This window comes from Scleropages formosus, chromosome 4 (genome assembly GCF_900964775.1).
Source record: "Scleropages formosus chromosome 4, fSclFor1.1, whole genome shotgun sequence".
Lineage (NCBI taxonomy): Eukaryota > Metazoa > Chordata > Actinopteri > Osteoglossiformes > Osteoglossidae > Scleropages > Scleropages formosus.
In genome coordinates this window covers 37,937,753-37,960,448 of record NC_041809.1, presented here as the reverse complement: position 1 = coordinate 37,960,448, position 22,696 = coordinate 37,937,753, and the positions used below count along the sequence as shown (strand labels likewise).

The 22,696-nt window shown below is 51.5% G+C and overlaps 2 protein-coding genes across 6 annotated transcripts in view; both read left to right on the top strand.

Moving 5' to 3' along the window:
* chm (CHM Rab escort protein) overlaps nucleotides 1–8,058 on the top strand; it is a 34,120-nt gene extending 26,062 nt beyond the window's left edge. Inside the window, exons 13-15 of the mRNA XM_018752303.1 lie at nucleotides 3,638–3,739; nucleotides 6,069–6,226; nucleotides 6,588–8,058. Of these exons, the coding sequence (XP_018607819.1) occupies nucleotides 3,638–3,739; nucleotides 6,069–6,226; nucleotides 6,588–6,839 (512 nt within the window). The 3' untranslated portion in view covers nucleotides 6,840–8,058. The remainder of the gene's footprint in view (nucleotides 1–3,637; nucleotides 3,740–6,068; nucleotides 6,227–6,587) is intronic.
* Nucleotides 8,059–12,696: 4,638 nt separating this feature from the next.
* Nucleotides 12,697–22,541, top strand: LOC108934347 (FERM domain-containing protein 7-like). Of its 5 annotated transcripts, XM_029250897.1 has the most exons (14): nucleotides 13,198–13,266; nucleotides 13,813–13,987; nucleotides 14,542–14,704; nucleotides 16,285–16,389; nucleotides 16,501–16,543; nucleotides 17,110–17,188; nucleotides 17,292–17,389; nucleotides 17,540–17,654; nucleotides 17,780–17,927; nucleotides 18,402–18,497; nucleotides 19,124–19,287; nucleotides 19,912–19,980; nucleotides 20,344–20,419; nucleotides 21,026–22,541. In XM_029250897.1, the coding sequence occupies exons 2-14, from the start codon at nucleotides 13,845–13,847 to the stop codon at nucleotides 22,085–22,087; spliced, it is 2,361 nt and encodes a 786-aa protein (XP_029106730.1). In that variant the 5' UTR covers nucleotides 13,198–13,266; nucleotides 13,813–13,844; the 3' UTR covers nucleotides 22,088–22,541. The 5 variants fall into 5 exon arrangements, with proteins under 5 accessions (XP_018607519.1, XP_029106728.1, XP_029106730.1 ...); XM_029250895.1 differs by having other exon boundaries at nucleotides 12,699–13,987; XM_029250896.1 differs by lacking the exon at nucleotides 13,198–13,266 and having other exon boundaries at nucleotides 13,925–13,987; nucleotides 14,460–14,704.
* The last annotated feature ends 155 nt before the right edge of the window (nucleotides 22,542–22,696 follow it).

Below are 22,696 nucleotides of genomic sequence, written 5' to 3'. Positions count from 1 at the left end.
TTGTAGCCGTTCCTGGCAGCAGGTCTCTTTATAGCCACCTACTGCGCATCTTAACTGGGGTCCAGGCCCAGCCCTTTGCGTCCTGGGGTATCGGGGGTCGGAGCTGAAGGGTGGCGGGATGGGAGGCAGTGAGCAGAGCTCCGCTCCCTCTCCACGCTGGAGAATTGAGTCCAGGATGATGGACGTGCAGAGTGCAGCGGCCCCCTGGCTGGAGATGGATAGCTGGGCCTCCTCTAAGTAATGCAGTTCTACCCGAGTGGATCACATGCAATCACACAGGGATGATGAGCCTGAGTGACACACACAGCAGCCCAGCACCACAAAGACAATGATGCCATCTTTTATTACTGATGCGCAAATGAAATAAGAGCTCGGGCGGCTGATGGATCCCAGAGATTGGCGGCGGTGGGGCTGGGGGACAGCTGGGGGACGGCTGGGGAGTGATTTCACAGTAAGAGCACCCTCCCTCTTCACCGCACCCCGCCCTTCCCACGTCATTACACTTTTTATGGGGTTGTGTCATTCTGTCATTCGCCCCTCCGATCTGGACCGTGATGTTGGGTGATGGTGTTTTATCAGTACCTTGATGCTGCAGGTCACCGCACTGATCCAGTCGTAGGCCAAATTCACGGTTGCTGTCCTTCATTAACAGTGCAAAAACGGCACTAGATGTTCCTCTGAAATCCAAAGGTTTCCCTCCTGTGCCTTGTTAAAAGGCCGATAGTGTTTGAGCCACTGTACCTTTACCCTTTCCAGTACATCTTGTTGTTCGACAGTTGTCTGGGACACATTTTGACTGTACAGTTAAAGAAATGAACGCAGCTCTCATGGAAGGGAGTTAATTGATTACGTGTATTCATTTGTCTCGACGCTTTTCTCCAATGTGACTTACAATTATTTACCCATTTATACAGCTGGGTAATTTTACTGGAGCAACTTAGGGTAACTGCAGCTGGAGGTGAGATTCGAACCTGCGTTCTTTGGTTCCAAAGGTGGCAGCTCCAACCATTGAGGTAAAAGCTGTCCCACATGTAATCAGGGTGTAAAACAAATTCCATTTTGGGGGGGGATCGAATTACAGTTGTATCTTCTGTGGGCGCAATTGTTTCCTAGAAAAAATATGATTTCTAACATGCCTTTTAATGTCATCTGTTGTTCGTGTACTTTCTCTGCCTTTGGAACATAGTCTTGTGCACTTTCTTTTTGACCTTTCTAGGAGACATTCGGACAATTTGGTTCACGGGTGATTACGATCTTAAGAAATATAAGTTCGCAGGATTACTGCTTGTGTCTTCCATCCCTTCATTCAAAGCATACGGACACTGTGCTGTTAGAGGCGCTGTGTACCACTGTTAACACAAGTTTGACGGTAGACGATCTTGATTTGATCGTGAGATTAAGGCTTTACGTACATTAGCAGTCCTCCTTCCCAAGGTAATTTATGGGATAATACAGTAGATTTAGCCAGACTGACAACACTGAGCAACAAAAATCTTTTGGGTTTGAGACACCAAGTGTTTCTCTCTGTTCCAAAACACCTGTTCCAAGCAACGATGCCATTCTAACGTAACTGTAGTAAGAGTAAAATGATGGGATGGTGGGCAAAATGCTGTTGTATGAAAAGGGATATTTATTTTCAGCAGCATTGTGCTGGTTTTTCTGTACGGGACCCCATTATGTAAGGGCTAACTATATGTTCCCATTCTCCTGGGACCATGTTTTTTAAGAGGGAAATCACAGACTGACCTGTGAATTTCAAGTGTTTTCCATGTCAGTTTAGTTAAAACATCAAGGGAAATGTTTGCTGCCTCCTGTACGATAGTCGGCTAATTATTTGCAATGCATTTAGTAGAGAACAGAGCTGGGGTGGAACGCTACCTCTGCTTGCAACTGTTGTCAGAAAACTGTCAGCTATGAAAGCAAATAACCCTGTAAACCTGATACCTGAGAAGCTCCATGCTCAGATGACAGAGACAGTTTGTAGTGTGTGTGTGTTGCATGAGCAGAGCACAGCTTTTGAAATCCACAAAATCCAGCAGACGGGCTCTAGTGCATTTCTCCAGAGGCCCTCTTTCTAATTGATCGACTCGGTCAATTTCTCAATCACCCTAATTAGACTGATGCTGCAACAATGGCAATTGTGCCACCTTTTGGGAATAGCATTGATTCAAACCTGCCGTAAATAATTTGTGGGAACGAGATGGGGGCTGGGAATGGGTTTGGGGAGAGGAGGTGTGTGTGAAAAGCAAGGTTAAAGCAAAGCCTCTCGCTCGTGGAGGAATTCATTTTACTATTTATTTAGCGTTTGCTGCATTTACTTAGATTGCCTGGAGAGATCCATCATTTGGACTTCAATTACAGGACAAAAGATTCTTTCTTCATTCAGTTTAAAGGAACATACTGTGTGTGTTTTCTGTTTCACATTTACACAAATGCACTTTGTCCTGGCAAAATGTAATCCTTTTACAGCCAATTTGATGACACTTCACTGTGTTTATAAATACTAAATATGCCTAACGCTAACCTTATGAAGTAAATGACACAGCAGCTCAGAGATGCATACAATTATGAAACAGGAAGGGACATGGCTTCACACTTTCACGTGAAAGCAATTGCTGTTAAGCTACAATTAGCAAAGTTACGTAATGAGATTTGAGGATGAAAAGGTTAGAAAGCATAGGAAAGAGGGTGTACCTTCTTGTCATACTGTGTCACGGTGATGTTTGTGCATAATATTTGTTAAAACACTTTTAACCTCTATCCTTTTAGTTCTTGGTCTTTTCGTCTTGCTCATAAGCTGCTCTTCTGGATTTATGGTCTGGTGGTGTAAAGAGTCTGCGAGCACAATTGACAGAACGTGACCGTGTGTTTTGTCTCTGCGTCGACTGGACGACGTTGCCTTTTTGAAGCGGCGTGGCAGCGTCGGGGATGTTCTGCTTCAGTCGCTGTTCTCCAAGGGTTCCCCGGGGGCTGTCAGAGCCTGACGCACGACTGAACCCTCTCTCCTTGCTGCGGGTTAAACGCGGTGCTGTCCGGGCCCATCTGTCCCCCTCTGCACGACCTGAGCAGGAACGTGTCTTTTCCTCGCCTGGCCTGTGCAGATGTTGGTGATCGGCGTCCACGCTCGGAGCTGAGGGGGGGTGGCAGTACCTGGAGTCCCCAGTGCCGTGTAGCACGTAGTCCGCTGCGTGCGGCTTAGAGCCGAGCTGACTCCCCGAAGCCGTGATGTCCCGAGTCCCTGGAGCCCCGCTTAAATGTGCACTCATAAGGCCCGGTGCTGGAGGTGTTCTCTTTGAACCACCTCCATTCCCCCATCCCCTGGCCCTACAAAAAGAATGAGACAAAGGAGATGTGGAACCTCGCGGTTGTGTCTGAGCTCCTGGGATTTCCCAGGACCAAACTCCCCTCTCCCACTGCTGCCACCGGTGAGCTTCATCGACACTCCTGCTGCCACAGTCCTGCCCTGCAGGCTCTGGGGCCTTGCTGCTTTGAAGATGCCGTCCCCTCGTGTGTTCGACGAAATCCGGGGCCGCTTTCATAGGCTCCGCTTTCTCTGTGCTTCTATCAAGCGGAGGACTTCGTGTCGTGTCCCGTAACGGCTTCATCGCAGTGCTTCCCTTCCCCTCACTGTCCGCAGACTTGGTGCACCTCACCTGTCCCTCATCTGGATCAGCCCGGGAGGACCTGCAGCCCGTTGTGTCCAGATTGTTCACGAAACCTGCCAGCGCTGGAGAAGAAGGTACGCTACTGTTCAGAGTTTCCAGCACTTAGGGCGCTCTTTTCCAACGCCTCACAGTCAAACAGCAGGCATCTCTACAGCTCCTCTCATCAACATCAGCACCGCCATCCTTTTGACTTGGGTGCGAATGCAGAAATACCAAGCAATCATTTAATTTCCCAGGAGAATTTGACAGAACCAGCCAGATGGGTCATAAGTAGATGAAACAATTCTCTTAAAGAAGACAAATACGGCTGCTGTGTAGCTGGATGAAGCTCTGCTGACATTCTTTGGGTTTGCAGGGAAAACAACATCAGTAATAAGTGTGATTGATATTGATGGGAGGGTGCCAGTGTACACTTAGGCACTTGTCCCATTGATTCCCATTACTTTCTGTCAGAGTCTGTTTGGTTCCTGGGTAATAAATTAGAGCACAACCTCAAATTTGACCTCAAATTATGTTAAATTACAAAAATAGTGTCTTTACATATCTCTGAAGGGATGTTATTTCTGGTGGGACTCAAGACCCACTTAGCTGTTGTGTTTTTACAAACTGAAATAAAGGCTCCGATCTGGACCGTCGCTTTTTTGTGTATTTCGAACAAAAGATTCCCGAAGTGAAAGGAGGCGGCAGGTGCGCGGAGAGAGCGGGCGTTAGGGTCTCTCGACCGTCCGCACGGTGTCGGAAAATGCGAAGCCCTGTCGGTGTTCAACAAAGACCTGCCCCTCTGCTGTTGAGGGACGGTCATGAAGCCGCTCACCTATGATGGAGAGTCATTTCCTTCCACATGATCTTCCTGTCAGCCCTCTTTCTTCCAGCTGCTCCCATCTTTTCTCTTCCCGTCCGTCTCTATCTCCAGGCACGCAAGTGCGTATGGGAGGTGCTCAGGTGCCGCGCCGCTGCAGCGTGGAGCTCGATATCCACTGCTGCGCGACGCCTCCTTTTTATCATGGGAATGAGGTAGTAGTATTTTAATTAAAATGTCAGAACAAATACTGTGAGAGTTATTGAGGATGAATCACCAGATAAGGGGAGCAGTGGGCCAGAACAGGTCAAGGAGCCAAAGTCACCTGGATGGCGGCGGCGTGAGGTGAGGCGTTGTTGGGGGGGGGTGAGGTGGGGTGGACGATGCAGGACGCGGGGTGCCAAGCAAGGAGCCCAGCTCAGAGGAAGGATGGAGAGAAGATGAGCCACTCGTTTGTTACTTATTAGAACATGGTCACAATGAGGTGGCCGCATGAGAAGGGGGTGGGGGGGCGTTGGACAAATTGGAGACGATGTGTGGAAGTCATGCACGCTGTCATATTAGCGAGCGAGAAGCGCAACGTGGAACAGGCCCAGAAAGCCTTTTTGTCAGGTTGCGTCCCTGCCAATGTGGGGCCACGCAAACGTGTGAATGGGTGTTGGCTGGGGGGCTGCGGGGCGCTCGCTTCTCTATGGTAATCTGACATTTCCCCACAGCTGCTCGTGTGACAGGACCTCCCTCCCCCTCGAGTCCCACCGCTCTGCTCCCCGCACGCATCCCGGCCGCGCGGAGCGTCAGGTCCACGCGTCCGCCGTGTAGTTAAGAGACGGAGATGCGGAGGGCGGTGTGTAGAAAACCTTTAAAAATACAAGGTCCGCAGTTCTCGAGGAGGCGTGTGTGTTGGGGTCATCTCTGCGTGCGAGGCATCAGTGGGGAGGGAGGTAACGGTTCTCTTGTACACACACACACAAGGTAAGGACAAAGAGTACAAACTGGTCCAGCTACACCTCTGCTCTTTCCAAATTAACAAAATCACTGTGCAACCCAAGGCAGGAAAAGTAACACATATTATAATTGTGTGACATTTTGATAATGACCGTTCTGACATTTTAGACTGACACCTTTTTTTCCCCCCTTCTTTTTTTGGCCCTTTTTTTGGTCTCTTGCATTTTAAAGGGTAACGATACAGAATGACAGCTTTACGGTTTCAAACCTGCGGCCTGTTCACAGCTTCAAATCTTTCCGTCTCATTTTATGGAAGCCCGCTTGAAATCCAGTTCATATCCTGGTCAAGGAGCGGATGAAAAAATGTCTAAATTCTGGCTCTGCAAGCCAAATGTCACCCCATCAAGGGAAATCATGTTACCTTGTGGATAAGCTTTGCTGAGAGAAGCCCTGTTGAGCCCTTTCACTGCGCTGTAAAGACTGATGAGCGGTTTTCGGGATGAACCCAGCACACTTGTGGACTTCCGCTTACCAATTTTGCTTTGTCAACCAGGTGGCAAAGGCCCCACAATGAAGACGACACATCCGTCTGCCTGTCTCGCATTTTTAGAAGCGGCGGCTTACTCGTGTTATGCGATGCATTCTTCACGTGTTGCCAGGTGACGGAAGCGACGAGAGGCCGGCTGTGCTGTGGGCCGTGTATTTTAACATGAGGGACTCGACGGCGGCGGACCGCAGCGGCTACGACCTGCCCGGCAACGTGCACGTGTGTTCGGGGCCGGACGCCGCGCTCGGCAGCGACCACTCCATCAGACTGGTGAGGGGATGGGGAATCGGGCCCCCGTGGAGCGGGACTCCTCCGGCGATCTCCGTCGGCACCTCTTAACTGTTCGCCGTAGAGAAGTAGCCCAGCTGCTTCCCCGCGTCACTCAGCTCCCGATTCAGCGTTCACTGTGACTTGGACCGCGATGCGGCCGTAGAGCTCAGCCACCTTTATTGTGGATGATGCATTTGTTTCCACGTTCAGTGTACTGTTTTCATTCTCCTCTTTTAAATGTTTCCATTAGTGACATTTTCCTCACAGGCAGCTTTGCAGGTCTGCGGTAAATGAGTTTTGAGCGGCTCCCGCCGTCTGCGTCTCTTACCTCGTCTCTGTCGCGGGGGGGGGTCGCCGACAGGCGCAGGAGGTGTTCCGCCAGCTCGCCCCACACGAGGAGTTCTGCCCCCCGGCCCCGAACCCGGAAGACATCGTGTATGATGGGGACGGTGGGCAGGGAGAGGGGGCCGGATTCAGCGAGGCGGCCCAAGCCGAGGAGGGTGCGGCAGAGGAGGCGGAAGAGTCGAAAGAAAAGGAGGCATCGCAGGAGTCCTCCCCTGTGGAGGTGGGCGAAATGCCCGATCCTCCTCCTGCTCCCCTCGCCGAGGAGTAGCTGGTGGGGTTCTGCTCCACGGCATCTTCCCCGTTATGTACGGCAGCCAGTCGAAGGGTCCCGGGTTCCGGCAACATCGCAAAAACCACTCTGAGCATCTTAAGTACCCAGCCCAGATTTTTGCACGTTTCTTTCTACATCTGCAACATGTATGTCCAGATATATAAAATATGCATTTTCCCAGGCGCTGCAACGACAATATAGCAAATATATATTCGTTATTTTGCAGATTAGTCGGTGTATGTTCTTTCATCGCTTGGCAAAATAATGCCAGGTCTCATATGTTTTTAACAGTGGCTGCTTCGTAAAAAGGCTGCAAGGAATAACACAGCTGTTGTCTTTGCATATCCCTTGTTTTCCACATTCATGATTCTTTTGTGTGGCTTTTACTACATTCCCGCTCTTTTTTCTGACTTTAATCCGTTTCTCTTTCTGTCTCTTGGCCTCTATCGTTGTTCCTCGGGTATACCGGTGGGAGAAGCCATCAGCTGGATGATGTTGGACACATATTTTTCCTCCTCATTCCATCGTCGAAGTGTTTCCTGGGCTCATTTCACTTTCCATTCTTTTCCATGCAGCGGGGGCGATGGAATCCCTGACCCGTGTTTCTGGCCGCCTCGCCTGCGCTACGTACATGCGGCACCGAGTCGCGCTGCACACTTAACACACGCTTTCTTGTACACGGTTGTCCAGCGCCCACATGCGTTCGCCCGCGGACTTCCTCAACGTGTGCTGATGCTCATCTGTTGGGAGGGCAGACGGTGAACGATGAGCGTTTACTACTGGAGACGTTTTGCAGCTGCGCTCTCATGCTGGTCGGCGGCTTGCCGACGGAGCGAGAGATGTGACCCGGTTCCCGGCTGGGGCAGGTCCTCCCCCAAGGTCGGCCTGCCCGTCTCTCGCCGCGTTGTCCAGCGCTGCGCTCGTAGAAGTTGACCGAGGCGATTGCATGGATCCCTGGAAAATGCGAAAGCCTCACCCAGGTCCCGAGGGCTCGTCGCAAAGCCTTAAGAGACGTGCCTGCTGGAGGGAGAGCAGCTCTGCACCCACAGGACCTTCTTCCTTCCTCATAAATCTTGCAGCCAAGTGCCACTGAATAGAGCAGTGGACCCCAACCCCAACCCCCTTTTTGCCTAAGAATATGCTTCTTTATTTATATTATCCATGGATCATGCTTCCTATATTTATCATTTTTATTGTTTTTGGTACATGTTCAAAGTGGCTGACATTAAATATCTAAAGAAAAAACTTGAGTTGTCAACCATTTCTGGTGTAAACAAAATTACATTTGTGCAGTCGGGTAGTCTGAGGGGGGACATTTTACAGTCGATGCTGGACATAATCAGAAAGTAGCTCTAAAAATATCTAGTGCGGGTAAAATGCACCTCCGCTCGTACACATCCTGACGCGCGCGAGCCGGACGACTCGCGGGTGATGGACTGGTCTGTATGAGGGACACGTGTCTTGGACTTCTGCTGTATTTTACTCCAGCGGGAAGCTCCTGGCCTTGTATGGTATCGCGTAATCGATATGATGGTGTTGATACGTGCCGCTAATTTGTGAAAAGGCGCTTTGCTTTTTAAAGCGGAACAGTAGAGCGCCGGTGCTTTCGTAAGGCAAACGGTTCTTCTTCCCACTTGCACTGAACTACTGTAAGACGAGCTTCTTGCGCAGCGATGCTGGCCTTTTCATTTTGTAAACTTTGCCATGTGCTTCTACTTGTTAATCCAACATCCCAGGTGTCATTTCAGACTTTATAGCTACACACAGATACTGTATAATATTCTGTTAGCAGGGCTAATTGGCGGTGTTGTAATTGCCGTTTATCATGTTATAGTTCTGCTGAGAGCAGTGAAAGACCATGTACACCTTTCAAATGAGTGCAGGTAAAGACTATTACATGTATTGATTAAAAAAATGAAAATGTGCGTCTCAAAAGGTACGTTTCGGCTAATTTACAGTAATTTACAGTTTACAGCTTGTTGCCCTGATTATATGAATGTACAGTACTGCTTCCTATTAAGAGAATAATGTTTAACAACAAGTTATCTATTGGACAATTTCCCTAATATTTGCCCATTATAAGATACACACGGAAAAGCATTTGCTTGCCCATTATCGGGACGACTAATATACCCGCGTATGGCTCGTAAATGCGAGCCGGATCAGCGGGGCCACATTCGATTGTGCGTTTTTTCCTGCGCGCGCGTACAGAAGAGCCGGAGCGTTCGCTGGCCTCCGGAGACGGAGTAAACCGAGGTGCGCACGGGATGCTGACCGATGGCAGAAAACGGCATCGTCTGCTTTGGGTTACTGCCAAGTCGGTAACAAAGTCCAAAGGCACCACTTAAGAAACACGTTCAAGGTTCAAGTAGGAGCGTAAAAAGCGGCTCCGTCTTACAAAGGACACCAGTGTCAACGGGGAAAGAGAATATCCAGCTCAACATCTTCGCGTTCACCTTCCTACAGGGTTTCCGTGTCTCATTTTGAAGGAGGAAATTCTTGAACGCTTCGTGACATCATTTGCGAAGTGCGATTTACATTTGAAGAAACTAATTTTACAAGGTTCCATGGAAGACCAGAAATTAACTGCATTTCATGTTAATTTAGTTCTAGTTTCTTTACATGCAGTTCATTACATTTTTAGCAGATACTTTCATTCGAAGTATAAACACTCACACACATCATCAGCTCCTTTATCTGGTTACTTACCGCATTGTCAGGTGAAGTACCACGTTTGTGGACACAACGAGGCTTCGGGGTGCGAACCCGCAATGTTTTGGTGACAAGTCCATCGCGTCACAGTGGATCGTGCAGCCAATCGAAACGCTGTCCGATATTTCAGGGACTCTTTCATTTGGCACGTAGAAAGCGGGACGAGAACGTACAAATGCGGGCGGAAACCGTGAGCCGTTTCGGCTCATCCTTCCGTTCCGGTTCTGGATCTCTGGAACATTCGAGAAAAAACAAAGCATCAATAATCAGGATAGGCAATTTGTTTTTCAGAAGTACAACGTACAGTATAATTCAAGCGCAAACTAAAGGTGTCATTCATTGTCACAAAATATACTTTCAGTTAAACAATTAGTATTACTTTCCTACGTTTTAAATTTAAAATCTTTTTCCTGCACATATTTACCGTTGTGGATAATAAACATAATAGAGTTTGGAGTGACCACCATGGGAGAACATTAACGATTATTAACACGTGTTCATTAAATGTTACGAAGGTCACGACGCTGTCTAATTTTAAAAGGGATTTAATACGTTTCATGTTTGTGTTGGCTTGTGCTCTAGTTCTTTGATTTATTACTCACTACTCAGCTTCAGCAGTGATGTACTTGTTCGGCCCCATAGTTCCCTCCACTCAGGGAGACCTAAACAGTTTACACTTCTAGCCCGTTTTTACTGCAGTGTGTTTACCGAAGTGAGTTAGGATAAGTACTTTGTACAGCGGCGTATTACTTGGGTCGTTCTGGCTGCGAGTTCAGCTTTTAAGAAAATCCTTCCCTGGGTATCTGGGTGGCTGTGAGCGTTTGTCTGCAGGGGGTTGTATTTATGCGTGCGCGTCCGTGCGTGCGTGCGTGCGTGCGTATCCAGTGCTGACTCCCCCTACTCTGTCCTCCACTCCCAGGGCCTCCCTGCTGATAAATGCCGGAAAGTTCTTTCCCTGACATGAGTTGCGAGCGCACTGCGGAATCCAAAAGGACGGTTCGGGGAAAAGAAGAAGAACAAGATGAAGGAGGGGAAAAAGAGCAAAAAAATCAAGTGCTAATGATGAGCCCTTGAATAGGCTGTGGAAAAACGTGCTCCGACAGGTGCAAACAATTTTCCATGCGGAAAATCAAATACAACTGTAATGATATGTGATGGAGCAGCAGCTGTTCCACAGACCAAGGTGCCGCTTAACATTACCGAGCTATTCCCAGTTTCAAAACAAGAGTGTGTGGCTTACCTGCTACGAAAGGGACGGGGGGGTTGGGGGGGGGGGGTGTAGAAAAAAGCCCTCCCTTGAAGACAAAGGGGAGCCGGAGAGCGGAACGCTAAGTGACATTTGGTTGCCGGAGTCGTGACGGAACATATGGTTCGTTACGGCAGTGAAGGCGCGGCCCTCCCTGGCTGCACTCGGAGCTCCTCGCCGCCGCCTTCTTTCGGTAATTTAATGCCGGTCCACTGGGCCCGGTTCACCCACGGCACACAGATGGGTTGCTGGAAAATGCATGACGCCGGTTATTAATACGTTATTAATGTTTCTGTTTGGACACATCGTGTCATTGGAGTGCGGGATCGTGAGCCGAATGGTCGGGGGAAAAAGTTCGAATATAATAACGAGAACAATAATCGCATTATTTTTCCAAAGGAGATCAGGTAAGAGCAAGTGAAGGCAGCGCCCAGGAGACGGGAGACTCTTCCGCGACGGTTTCCACGCCCTGCGGTTTGCGCGACGTCGCGCTCGGAACGCTCCGCGGGCCTCGGCCGTCACGCTCGCGCACTACACGCAGCTGCAGCGCGGTATCCTCGATGCTCCCCGGCACCCCCGCAGCCGGCCTCTTCACGCTCCGCTCGGAGATGCGCGCTTCCAGCCAGCCCCTCTCACCCCATTATTTCCACGGCCTTCCGCCGGCTCGCCTCGCGCCTCTCTCGGCTCCGTCGAAACTCCCAAAGTCCTGTTTTCGTTTCTTCTCTCATGTCGAGCGACCCCGCTGCTCAATGGTATCAGCGAGAATCAATTTTCTGCATGGCAAGCCTTGACATTAAAATGCAAAGGGTAAAGAGAGCCACCGGCAAGACACCAATCGGAGGCTGACTTTATTCACTCTGCAGGGAGCTGGACAGGGAGCGACCGTAGAGAATTTCTGCTCGGATATTTGAATATATGTCACACGTGTCGGTGGCTGCACGTCTTCACGCTGCTCAGCCACAGGGTCCACATCACAGGTGTTCCCCGGCGTCTACAAAGAGCGAAGACGAGGCGCGCGCCTCAGGAACGGATCGCCGAGAGAAGCACGGCGTCCCGCTTCCCGAGTCAACGGGACGGGCGTCATGAGGGCACCTCGCAGGACCATCTTCCCAGCTTTGTTTTGCTTAATGGGCTCCGCAAAGGCACCCATATATCACTGGTAATTGAAACGCAGCAAAGATGGCATATGGTAGAGCGATCCCGAAGCACCGGCGAGACGCCTGTCCCTCCGAGCAAAACGGTTAGCGTGTTGCGCTTGGCGTCAAAGATGGGGACCGGAGCGACGGCTCACGGGAAAGGCCGAGCGGCTCCGGCGAGCCCTTTAACCGTCGCTAGATGGCCGCCGGTTCAAGGTGGCACGTGGCCTCTTGGCTGGGTCACGCTTTTTGTGCCGGATGTCCTTCCTCTCAGAACCGTCCAGCAATGACCGCAAACCACACTCAGGTGCAGAAGGAGCAGCAGCGAGGGCCACACATGAAGTAATAAACAAAAAATTCACGGTGGTTTCTTTGTGAAATTAAGTCTGTGTTAATTTTTACAGGTAAAATATTGGGCCACAGACTGCTACGGAAAGAAGGAAGGAGGGAGGCAAGGAAGAAAGAAAGGAAGGAAGGAGGGAATGAAAGAAGGAAGGAAGGAAGGAGGAAAGGAAGGAAGACTTTGCTTTATCTTACACTTTTACACAGTAGATCTTCATTTAACGCGCACTTGGCGCCACCTGGCGGAGCGGCCTCGTCACTACAAGTGAAGTACATCCGACAACAAGAGGTGAAAAAATGTAAGCAGCGAATATTATTCAGCGAAACAATGTTTATGAACAACAAAGAAGCTGTAACTCGGCGGTGAAACGCGTCTTTATTTCGACCTTGTTATTCGGACTCCTAACGAACCGTTTTCCTCGGAGACACAGCTTCTCTCCGGCGGTCTTTCCTTCCTCCTTTCCCTTCGACTCGAGTCGCACATCGTGATTTTTTACACATTTACTTACTTACTTACTTTGATTTTCTCTTTCTGAACTCGGACACGTTTTTCATTTCCTGCACAAACGGACCCCCGAGTTACTACTGCAGCAACACACCGTCAGCGGGGTAAAACCCACTTGCCCTGGCTGTCTCGCGACGCCGCCGCTCCGCAGTGTCGGCAGAACTGTGTTTTACCCGCCTTTCACACGGTCACCACCATTATAGACTCCATTTTACACCCATTTTTACCACACACACGTGCCAGGCTTTCCTTACCGTGTCGGTTCGGCGGCGGTGGGACTCGAACCTGACACGTTCTGGTGCGTAGAGCCCGGCGTTGTCCACAGGATCTGCGTTTTTTAACCGGGAAAAACGCAAATAAGCGCGCCCTACTTTTCCATTTAAAAGGAACTTTTGGACGTTTTCAAAGGGGTTTTGCAGAAAGCGCCGCCGGGCCGCGAGGCGACACGTTTCCCGCCGTTAAGGAAAAGCCGCAAAAGAAAAGGTACATTTTTTGTGCGCGAATAAAAGTAAGACACGCGAGTGCAGCTGGAGGGAAAAGGAGCAGTAATGAGACACGTCGTGTCGAGTGAAACAATAAAAACGATGTAAATAGAGAGTAAAGGGAACGTGTCCCACACATACCCTTCCACAACACAAATACCACGTTTTTTTTCTGATTACCAGTGTAATACGGAGCGCTATGAAATCGCGAAACGTCGTTCAAAAACTCTTTTTATTCGCAGCTCGGTACAATCATATTTGAGACGTTTTTCTTATTTCTGACAGGAAAGAGAGCCTCGTGCCGCATCCGCTCGCTGTCGCACACATTTCCAGGTGCGCGTGAGCGCGTCGCGAGTGTGTCGCGTGTGTGTCGCGTGTTCGCTCGGAACACCAAAGTCCACCTTCCGGGCCCCACAGTGTGACAAAGAGCCCGAAATGATCATTTCCCCGTTTCACACAGGTCACAAATAGACGAGATTACTATTATTATTATTATTATTATTATTATTATTATTACTGTTGTTGTTGTTCTATGGCCACAACGAAGCCCCTCCTCGCGAGGGATCGCAGCCCATCCTTATGGCGGCTGTGCGGCCCCTCTGCCCCCCTCGGACAGCGGGGGGGGTCGAGAACCAACGCACTGCTGAACGCAGAGCTCAAGACGCCGATGTGGGATTTGTGTCCTGTCTGCGATGTGACTTCGGAAAAGAAAGGAAACACAGGTAATAATTCATTTATTAACTTTAATTGTGCGTCAAAACTGACCAATAAACGTAAATCCTTTCGAGGGAAAATGCTTCATCATCGGAGCGCGCAAGTAATATATTCTACTGAAATAATAATAATAAACCGTCACTTTAGAAACATGATGTGAGGAAAAGTGAGATGAGAAATTTTGCACGATTTTGCTAAACGTTCCGATCTCGAGCTGCTTTTTTTCTGCTGCTGGTGCTGCGTCTTCAGCGAAATACGGTACAGCACAGTACAGCATTAACGTTTCATAAGTGTAACTATAATAATTAAACTGATGTCGTTTTTGCATAAATCAAAATTTGCAAATGACGCTTTTTAAAGCCCGCACATATATGAACCCTGATTTACCACGATTTCATTCGTATCGCTCATGTAAACTGAAGGACCACCAGCAGCGTTCATGGGACACTTTGGCAGGGGGGGGGGGTTACCTACCCATAGGGGTCGGAGTCTCAGTCGCCCGCCGTTCCCACGCAGCTCTGAGTCGGACTCGTCGTGGAGCTGAGGCGCGTCTCCGCCGCAGGTTGTTGGGTCGAGTCCCGCCGAGGATGGCCGACAGCAGGGGCCGCTTCGAGCTCCTCAGAACGTCGGAAAAACTCGTCTCGGCGCGAAAGGCGTCGAAAGAGAGCAGTGTGAGGATCCGGGTGCTTTTCCTGGACGACAGCGAGCACACGTTCGAAGCCGAGGTAAACTTTTACTGCTATATTTACCACGTGTCCGCCGAGCCTTACTGCTCAGCTCAAGTGCGACTGCACTCCATGGTTTTACACTGATGAGGGACACCTTTACACCGTTCACACATGACAAGTGACGGAACACCTTGGAAACGTACTCGTGTAAAACAGGGTACGCTTTGCGTGCTGCTCTCTGTTCCCCATGATGATGCGAGGCTCTCGTGGACTCGGCGATCCGCAGAGCATCGCAAAGCCGGGGGGCTTATGGGCCTCGGTGGGGGGTTGGGTCTGAGCAGAGAGGAGAGCAGAGCCGCCGGACACAGGCACAGGAGAGACAAGAGAGGCTGCATGGTAAGGGGGTGGGGGGCTTTGCGGCGTCTCACAAAGTGCCCCGGTGCGGACGGCTGGCCCACTTCCCCGCACTGGTGCTGCGGGCGCTGGCAGCTCTTTCCCTTTCTTACCTCCTTTGTACATCCTGTGCTCAGACTGGCCATGCACACATTCACAGGCTTTTCTTATTTTAAGGAAAAAGAAAGAAAAAGAAGGGAGTCTTCGGAGGAAACGCTGCGAAACGGTCTGTACGGTCCATGTGGTCCATAGTGCTCCACGTTCACCGGGCCCAACAGCTCCCCGTCACATCTGACGTAAAAGACGGGACAGCCGGGAGCATAATGGTTAGGGCTTCTGCCTTTGGACCCAGAAGGTTGCAGGCTCAAGCCCCACCTCTGGCTGTATTACCCTTGAGCAAGGTATTTACCCTAAAATTGCTCCAGTGAAATCACCCAGCTGTATAAATGGGCAAATGACTGTAGGCAGATTAACCTTTAAGTCGCTTTGGAGAAAAGCATCACGTAAATGTAAACATGTTGGAAAATGTCGGGAAGGACGAGCGCCCGAGAGCCTCTTCGGGGACGTGGCTCAGCAGCACCGAGGCTCGCCGGGTAACGCGCTCGGGCCCCGAAGGACTCGAGGGTCCATTTGGACGCCGAAGCACAAGGAGGTGAACTCGGGTCGCCCCGCTTCGCACGCGAGGCCGTCTCGCTCGCGCCCATTTTACCCTCCGGGAGGCAGGTGTCCCACGCTCCGTCGCTCACGCGGGTTCTGCTCCGGAACGTGTGCTGCCGAGGAACCGCGGGAGTCTCTCGGAAACGCTTCTCCTCGGCGCTCCCGACCGAACGCGGTGTGACAGGCTAATAGGGTAGCTGTCCCTCGGGCGCTCGTAAACACAGGGCTGCCGTTTCTGCGTCTCCCGTCACACAGTGTCAGCGGGAGCTGCCCCCCATCCCACCGAGACCACCCTCCCAATTAGGGCACGAGTCACAGTGAGCCTTTGCGTCAGTCTCAGAGCTGCAGAGCCGAGACACACCGGTGGGTCACGGCGACGCAGATTCGCGACATGGTCACATCCTCAAATTGCCTCCCCTGTTCATCGCCCGACTCCATCCGGTGAGGAGCGTCATTCCTGCACCGCTTCCTCGTGTCCAGTTTCTCTAAAGGAAACTTCAGCGAGGTACTTCTAGCGTCTCCCTCCTTTCCCCGAGCGCGCAGGTGTAAGCGTCACCGTGCAAATCATAACTCCTCGTTCGTTCCAGCCGAGGATTCTGGGAAATGACTTCTATAACAAAGTGTGCGGACACCTGAAGCTGCTGGAGAAGGAGTATTTCGGCCTGGAATTCCGGCACCGCAGCGGAAGCTACGTGAGTGACGGGGGAGCGGGGAGGGGGCTGTCGCACGCCTTCCGCGCACACATTTCGGTCCCTTAGCGAACGGCTCCGAGGCCGAGTTCTCAGCGTCTCTCTCCGTTTCAGGTGTGGTTGGAACTGCTGAAGCCCCTTGCAAAGCAAGTTAAAAGTAAGTTTCAGGTAGTTCATGCAGTTTGGGACCAACAGTAATCAATGTGTCACCAGTCGATCCATAATCATTCATTGCTCAGCTCACATTTTGATCGTTTGGCACCGTCAAGGTGACTGTACGGCGTCCTCCCAGAATGTTCCCTCCTTGTACCTCAACTCAGTTTATACAGCTGAATTTTATAACAGGGAAAACGACAGGACGCTTTCTTCTTTAACGGGTGAAGTACCGGTGAAGCACCGTGTTTGACAGTACAGTACTACAGCTGGATCCCTTTCGGAACCTCAGGCGACAGCGTCCGGATTGCAAGTATGTGTCCTTAACCACTTGACCCTTCCGGCGTCCACACGCAGAAGCCCCTCAACCGGTGGCGCCAGCGGGACTCCTTCAGCGACCAAATTGCAGAACCGAGCAGCTGATGGAAACGCGAGATGCCTCGCATTCCTGCTGATATTTTTCCGCTGCACGCGTGAACATGTGTGCAGTTGGCGTGTTAGTAGGAATGGAGTAGATAGGTAGGTCGCTGTACTCGTTCTCATCCTTGTCCATTTTACATTTTCGAACAGACACCAAGGATGTGAATTTCCGCTTCATTGTCAAGTTCTTCCCCCCGGATCCAAGTCAGCTGCAGAAAGAGTTGACCAGGTGCGTGCGCCGCCGCCGCCCCCCCTCCCCCCGTTACTTACCCGCTGCAGCGCTGCTCTTTCCAGGGCGGCCTCGGCGCTCATTTACCTCGTGTTTCCCACAGGTACCTCTTTGCATTGCAGCTTAAGCAGGATCTGTGCAACGGGAGCCTCACGTGCAACGACAACAGCGCCGCCCTGCTGGTCTCCCATATACTGCAGTGTAAGCGGAACGAGACAAGTTTCACATAAGTCAACACGTGAACATTTGGGATTCATTTATGATGGTGAATCAGTGCAACTGAGTGTGTGTGTTGAAGGACACGAGTGTAGTAAGGCAGCGTGCGTGTGGACTTGCTGTTCTTACTTGCAGCTGAGCTCGGCGACTATGACAAGGAGATGGATGCGCAACATCTGGAGAGCAACCAGTACCTCCCCAACCAGGGCTACCTGCAAAACAAAATCATGCGTTTCCATAAAAGACACAGGTAGCTGTGGCTACGGGATCTTGGTGTCCTCTCGCAGTTTAAAGGAAGTTGACTTTTGCAAAGCTGAGAAATCGCGCGGCTGTGGACGTGGACGTGATGACATTTTGGCCGCTGCCGCGTTTCAGAGGCCGGACCCCCGAGGACTCGGACACGCAGCTTCTGGAAGTGGCCCGGAAGCTGGACATGTACGGGATCCGGCCGCACCCCGCGAGCGACGGAGAGGGCACGAGGATCAGCCTGGCCGTCACGCACATGGGCGTGCTCGTGTTCCAGGTACCGCGCGGCGTGCGTCGGCTCGCAAGACGGAGCGTTGCTCCCAGGTACCGTGCCGGTGAGAAGTTCTCGCCACGCGGGGCTCCGGTCTCCCGGGCAGCCGGCAGCCGGCAGTCGCTGGGGGTTGCGTGCGGCTCCAGCCGACCAAGTCGGGAGTACGGAAGCGCTACTTAACCCGGTGTAGCGGACCCACGCCCTTGCTTTTACTCCCGCTTACAGAACACCGCCCGCGTTCACACGTCTCCTGACGCTCTCCGCTCTGGGGAGCTCTGGGTGCCCCGTACTCAACCGCTTTGAGGTTCTCCCCTGTAAACCAAGTAAAGCGACTCCTAAAGACGAGTTCTGTAGCCTCCAGGGGGACCTTTTCTGCTCACCAGAGGCAGCCTGATGTAAACGTAAAGAATGTCATTCCTACCCTTTCTTATACATGTTCAAGTGTTTCATGTGCGCATTTTGTTCGTTTTTCTTCGACAGGGAAACACAAAGATAAACACCTTCAGTTGGGGCAAAATCCGCAAGCTGAGCTTTAAGAGGAAACACTTTTTAATCAAACTTTACGAACAAATCGAGGTGAGTGTTTCGTACCGTGCGCCGGAGAGGGCAGGGGGATCGAGGCGGACGCGTCGGAAAGCGCAGAGGAGTCAGGAAAGTACGGGGTCGTCCGGCTCTCAGCTCATCTTCGCTTATGTTTTTTTCCAAAACCTCGTTTCGTACTTTGAGGAGAGAGCGGTCTGGGCTGCCGTCGGTCACGGTGAGAATATTTCTTTTGGGGGGGGGGGAGAGAAAAAAAAGACACAATGAATAAATAAACAAACAGGAAAGCAGAAAAAAAAACAGAAAATAAAATGGGAAAAAAAAAAACAATGCACACGCATGTTAGAATCTGTTAAGAAAAAAAGAAAAAAAAAAGGTAACATTTGAGAGCAGGGTTCCTGGGTAATCCACGTGTTGGAGATATTCTGCTCCCCGGGAGCACAACTAGGAGCGCGTTCCTAATCCCAGCGTTTGCGTTGGCAAGTTTCCCCTTTGTTCGCTGCCCAACATTTGCGCATATTTATTGACAGACGTCCAAATAAATGTACAAAGGAGTAGCGAACACGTGCGACGCGAGGCACCTAACGTGAGGACAGCACCCTGTCATTGTAAGGAAACGCGGTGAGATACGAGAGCCCACCTTTGCTCGTTCGCGTCGCCAGCCCTCTCGCAAGGACACCGTGGAGCTGACCATGGCCGGCCGGGACACGTGCAAGGCCTTCTGGAAGATGTGCGTGGAGCATCACGCCTTCTTTCGCCTCTCCGAGGAGCCCGAGTCCCGGCAGAAGTCCCTCCTCTGCAGCAAAGGTTCCCGCTTCAGATACAGGTGGGGCTTCGGTCTGCGTTTTACACGTCCGCTTGTTACTCGGTGAGGGATCTTGACGGGGTTCGAGGCTACCGGCCGAGCGTCCGAGGACACGCGGGGAACCCGGGCTTTTCCTCTATGGGAGGAACTCGAGAGAAAAGCGTCCTCCGGCTCTGAGCTGTGCTCTCACACTTCCTACCGGCACCACGCGTTTCATACACCAGGCGACCGCCGGCGTCCCCCGGCGACCGGCGCCAGCGGCTACTGCAGCAGGTAGCCGTACTTGAGGCGACGGACAGTAAATGGCAGCGGGTGCGGCTGGTGGACGTGCCGATGGGCTGCGAACCTCCGAGGCTCAGAGAACAACCAGAGCTTGGAGACAGTAGTAGGAGTAGTTTGGTCAAAACTCGCCATGTTGCCTGTAGCGCACGGGCGTTTTAAAGCCCGCATTTCAGAGCCTTCGTGCCTATGGTCACAGGGCAGAGAAAATAGCGCTGCAAGAAATAGGTGGATAATGTGAAGGTCCGCCGGAGTTCCGGGTACCAGGAAGGATGTTCTCTGTGTTCTGTGACGGAGGAGCGGAAAAATTTCCGTGCCGCTATTTAACGGAGACTCGAACCCTCTCTTCTCTCCGCACCCGTCCAGCGGGAGAACACAAAAACAGTTGCTGGACTGTGTGGGGAGGGGTGAGAAGAAGAACTTGCCCTTCCAGAGGTGAGCAAACATTCATCTGGGTAACAGCAGCACATTATATTTACATTTGTTCATTTCTCACACACTTTTCTCCAAAGCCACCTACAGTATTAAGATACTTACAATTATTGACGCATATATACAGCTGGCTAATTTTACTGGAGTAATTTAGGGTAAGTACCTTGCTCAAGGGCACTACAGCTTGAGGTGGGATTCTAACCTGTGATCTTTGGGTCCAAAGGCAGTAGCTCTAACCACTATGCTGCCAGCTACCAGTACAGTATTTCACAAGTGCAGTAGGACTTGCAGTGACAGTATTCAATACTCAGTACTCATACTAGCGTAATGTGTGTTGAAGGGTTTCGCCTTTGGTGCATTTTGCAGGAAGTACTGCAAGGCCTACTATGACACGAGGCAATGCAGGTCGTCGCCCGACCTCCTCACCGATGTCTCCAAGCAGGTAACAGCTTTACACTTTACCATTTGGCCTAGAAGAACCCGTGTTGCCGTGGGCATGGGCGTCAGCCTCGCAAACAATGTAATCAAGATATCAATGTACCACGTTTGTAGCCTGTACTGATATGTTCAATTGTAATGTATCCATCCCCCATCACCAAGGACAGCTTGTCCAGCACATATCCTGGAAGCACAGGGTGCGAGGAAGTCCAAAAATACATTAATAAATGAAATTGGTTCATTGCACTCAAAGTTTTGCCTTCAAACAGAACTATGGCATTGATAGTAACAGCACAGTAACGTAGTAGTTTATGTTTCAAACTCTTAGGAATAATGCGGGCTGTCTAAGACAACCCTGTGCTTCATGGACCCCCCAGGGGACCACAGACTACAGTTTAAGAACTCCTGGTTTAAACTTTAAAGAAAAAAATGTGCATAGTCAACGGTGAAGGACTTTCTTCTTTGTACGTTTCCATCGGCGACGGGAGCACAGCAGCTCTCGGATGGTTACACGTTTCCGCGGTGCCTGGTCCAGAGGCGCTTGGACCTCGGTTCTCCCACTTCTCTCGTCCGCTGCGTGACCACGGTGTGTCCGGTCTCCTCCTCGCAGGCCTACGAGCAGAACCGCGCGTTCCCTCTCCCCGGCTGCGGCCAGCGCTGTGCCGAGCGCTGCACGAGCCTCCTGGCGCTGGAGGGGAAGCGAAGCCAGTCTGCCGTGGAGGTGCTGTACGCCATGGAGCTGGAGCCCCGCAGACCCGGGGCCTTGGACCCGAATGCCTACAGCCACTCGCGCTCCTCCTCCTTCTCGGGGGTGGAGCCAGCAGGGCTGGGGAGGCGGAGCCTTGGCACTCTGTTCAGGCAGTGGCTGCCGTTGGCTGAGGTGCCAGGGAGCCGCTTGCTGGGAAACGCACAGCAGCTAGTGCTCCTCTACCCTGGGCCTCATCTCCAGCTGCACCCTGTGCTCCCTGCCATCCCGCTCACAGCCCAGGCCTACGTTTCGGGCAGCGCCTCCTTCTCCCTGGAGTCACCGCTGCAGCTGCATCGCCACGCAGCCCGGTGGGCCCACCGTGCTGGCCTCTCGGACGAGGTCATCCGCTCCTCCAGCTTCTCCAGTCCCTCCTCGCTGCCCCCAGTTCGGCGCAAACGCCAGCGATACAACGGCCTGGGGTTCGTGCCAGGACTGTGCGCTGCCGGCGTCACCATCGACAGCGGCGACTCCGGCAGGGAGGAGGCGGGTCACTTCAGCGACGACTCCAGCTACCAGGCGGGTCTGCCCAAGCGCTCCTGGAGTCAGTCCGACGTGAAGTTCCTGCACCCGCGACCGACCGTGCACGCCGCCGACTTCCGCCCGCTCGGCCACTACCCTCACCTCTCCCGCCGCCAACCCCCCCAGACGAGGCCAAGCCACCTCCCCCTCAGTTCCTCACCCGTTCCGGATTGCCCCGCCTCCCTCTGTGTGCTTGGTGCGGGGAGCACCGCGGAGTTCGGCTTCAGCGACTCTGAGCCGGACGTCTTTTACCCCTACTACTGCCCCGCACTGGGCAAGATACTACACGCCGCGCCGCTGGCTCGAATGCGCATCTCATCGGGCAGCTTGCAGTTGGACGAAGGGGACGAGGACTCGTTGCTCGCCACACACTCGCCCGTTGCTGCGGCCGCAACGAAGCCCTGAGACGAAGAGCAGCGCGTGTGCAGTGAACTCGATGACCTTTCTGGAGATGTGACCCAATGGCAGTAAAGGTCAGCTGACTGCGGACCAGGACCATCCAGGGCCCCCCATACTGCACTTTTCACTGTCGGACAGCGTTTCTGGTGAGAAACAGAAGAACAGGACGGAACGTTCCTGTAGGAAGATGCTTTATGTGAAATTACCCATCTTGCATGTTACAGTAGGGGACCCAAGCTCTCCATCCTGGAGGTTCGACTTCTAATCAGATGGCAGAAAATGGCCCAATTCAACAAAGTCATTTCCTGAGCGCTCTATGGTGTATGGAGCTGGAAAACACTTACAGTAGAGAGCGTTTACAGAGAATATAAACAGATGAAATTGTTTCTTCTAGCTGAAAGTAAGGACCTTATGTAATGAATAGATTAAAAAAAAAAAAAAAAAAGGCACAAACCATAAAAAAAAAGCAAATTTAAGTTCCAATGATGTACATTTTTTGAACTAAGGAATTTGGACACATTTTCTGAATAAAGAGCTTTCTGGGTATCGTCAAAATCAAAATACACGTCAAAGGTCAATGGAGAATTTTATCTATATTGACAATAGAAGTAATTT

Excerpts from the sequence above, each read along its gene's own strand:
- LOC108934347 (XM_029250895.1), top strand. The coding sequence starts at position 13,845 with ATGGCGGCTGTGCGGCCCCTCTGCCCCCCTCGGACAGCGGGGGGGGTC. Across the intron at positions 17,189-17,291 it reads CTGCAGAAAGAGTTGACCAG|GTACCTCTTTGCATTGCAGC; the intron begins GTGCGTGCGCCG and ends TGTTTCCCACAG. Across the intron at positions 20,420-21,025 it reads TCACCGATGTCTCCAAGCAG|GCCTACGAGCAGAACCGCGC; the intron begins GTAACAGCTTTA and ends TCCTCCTCGCAG.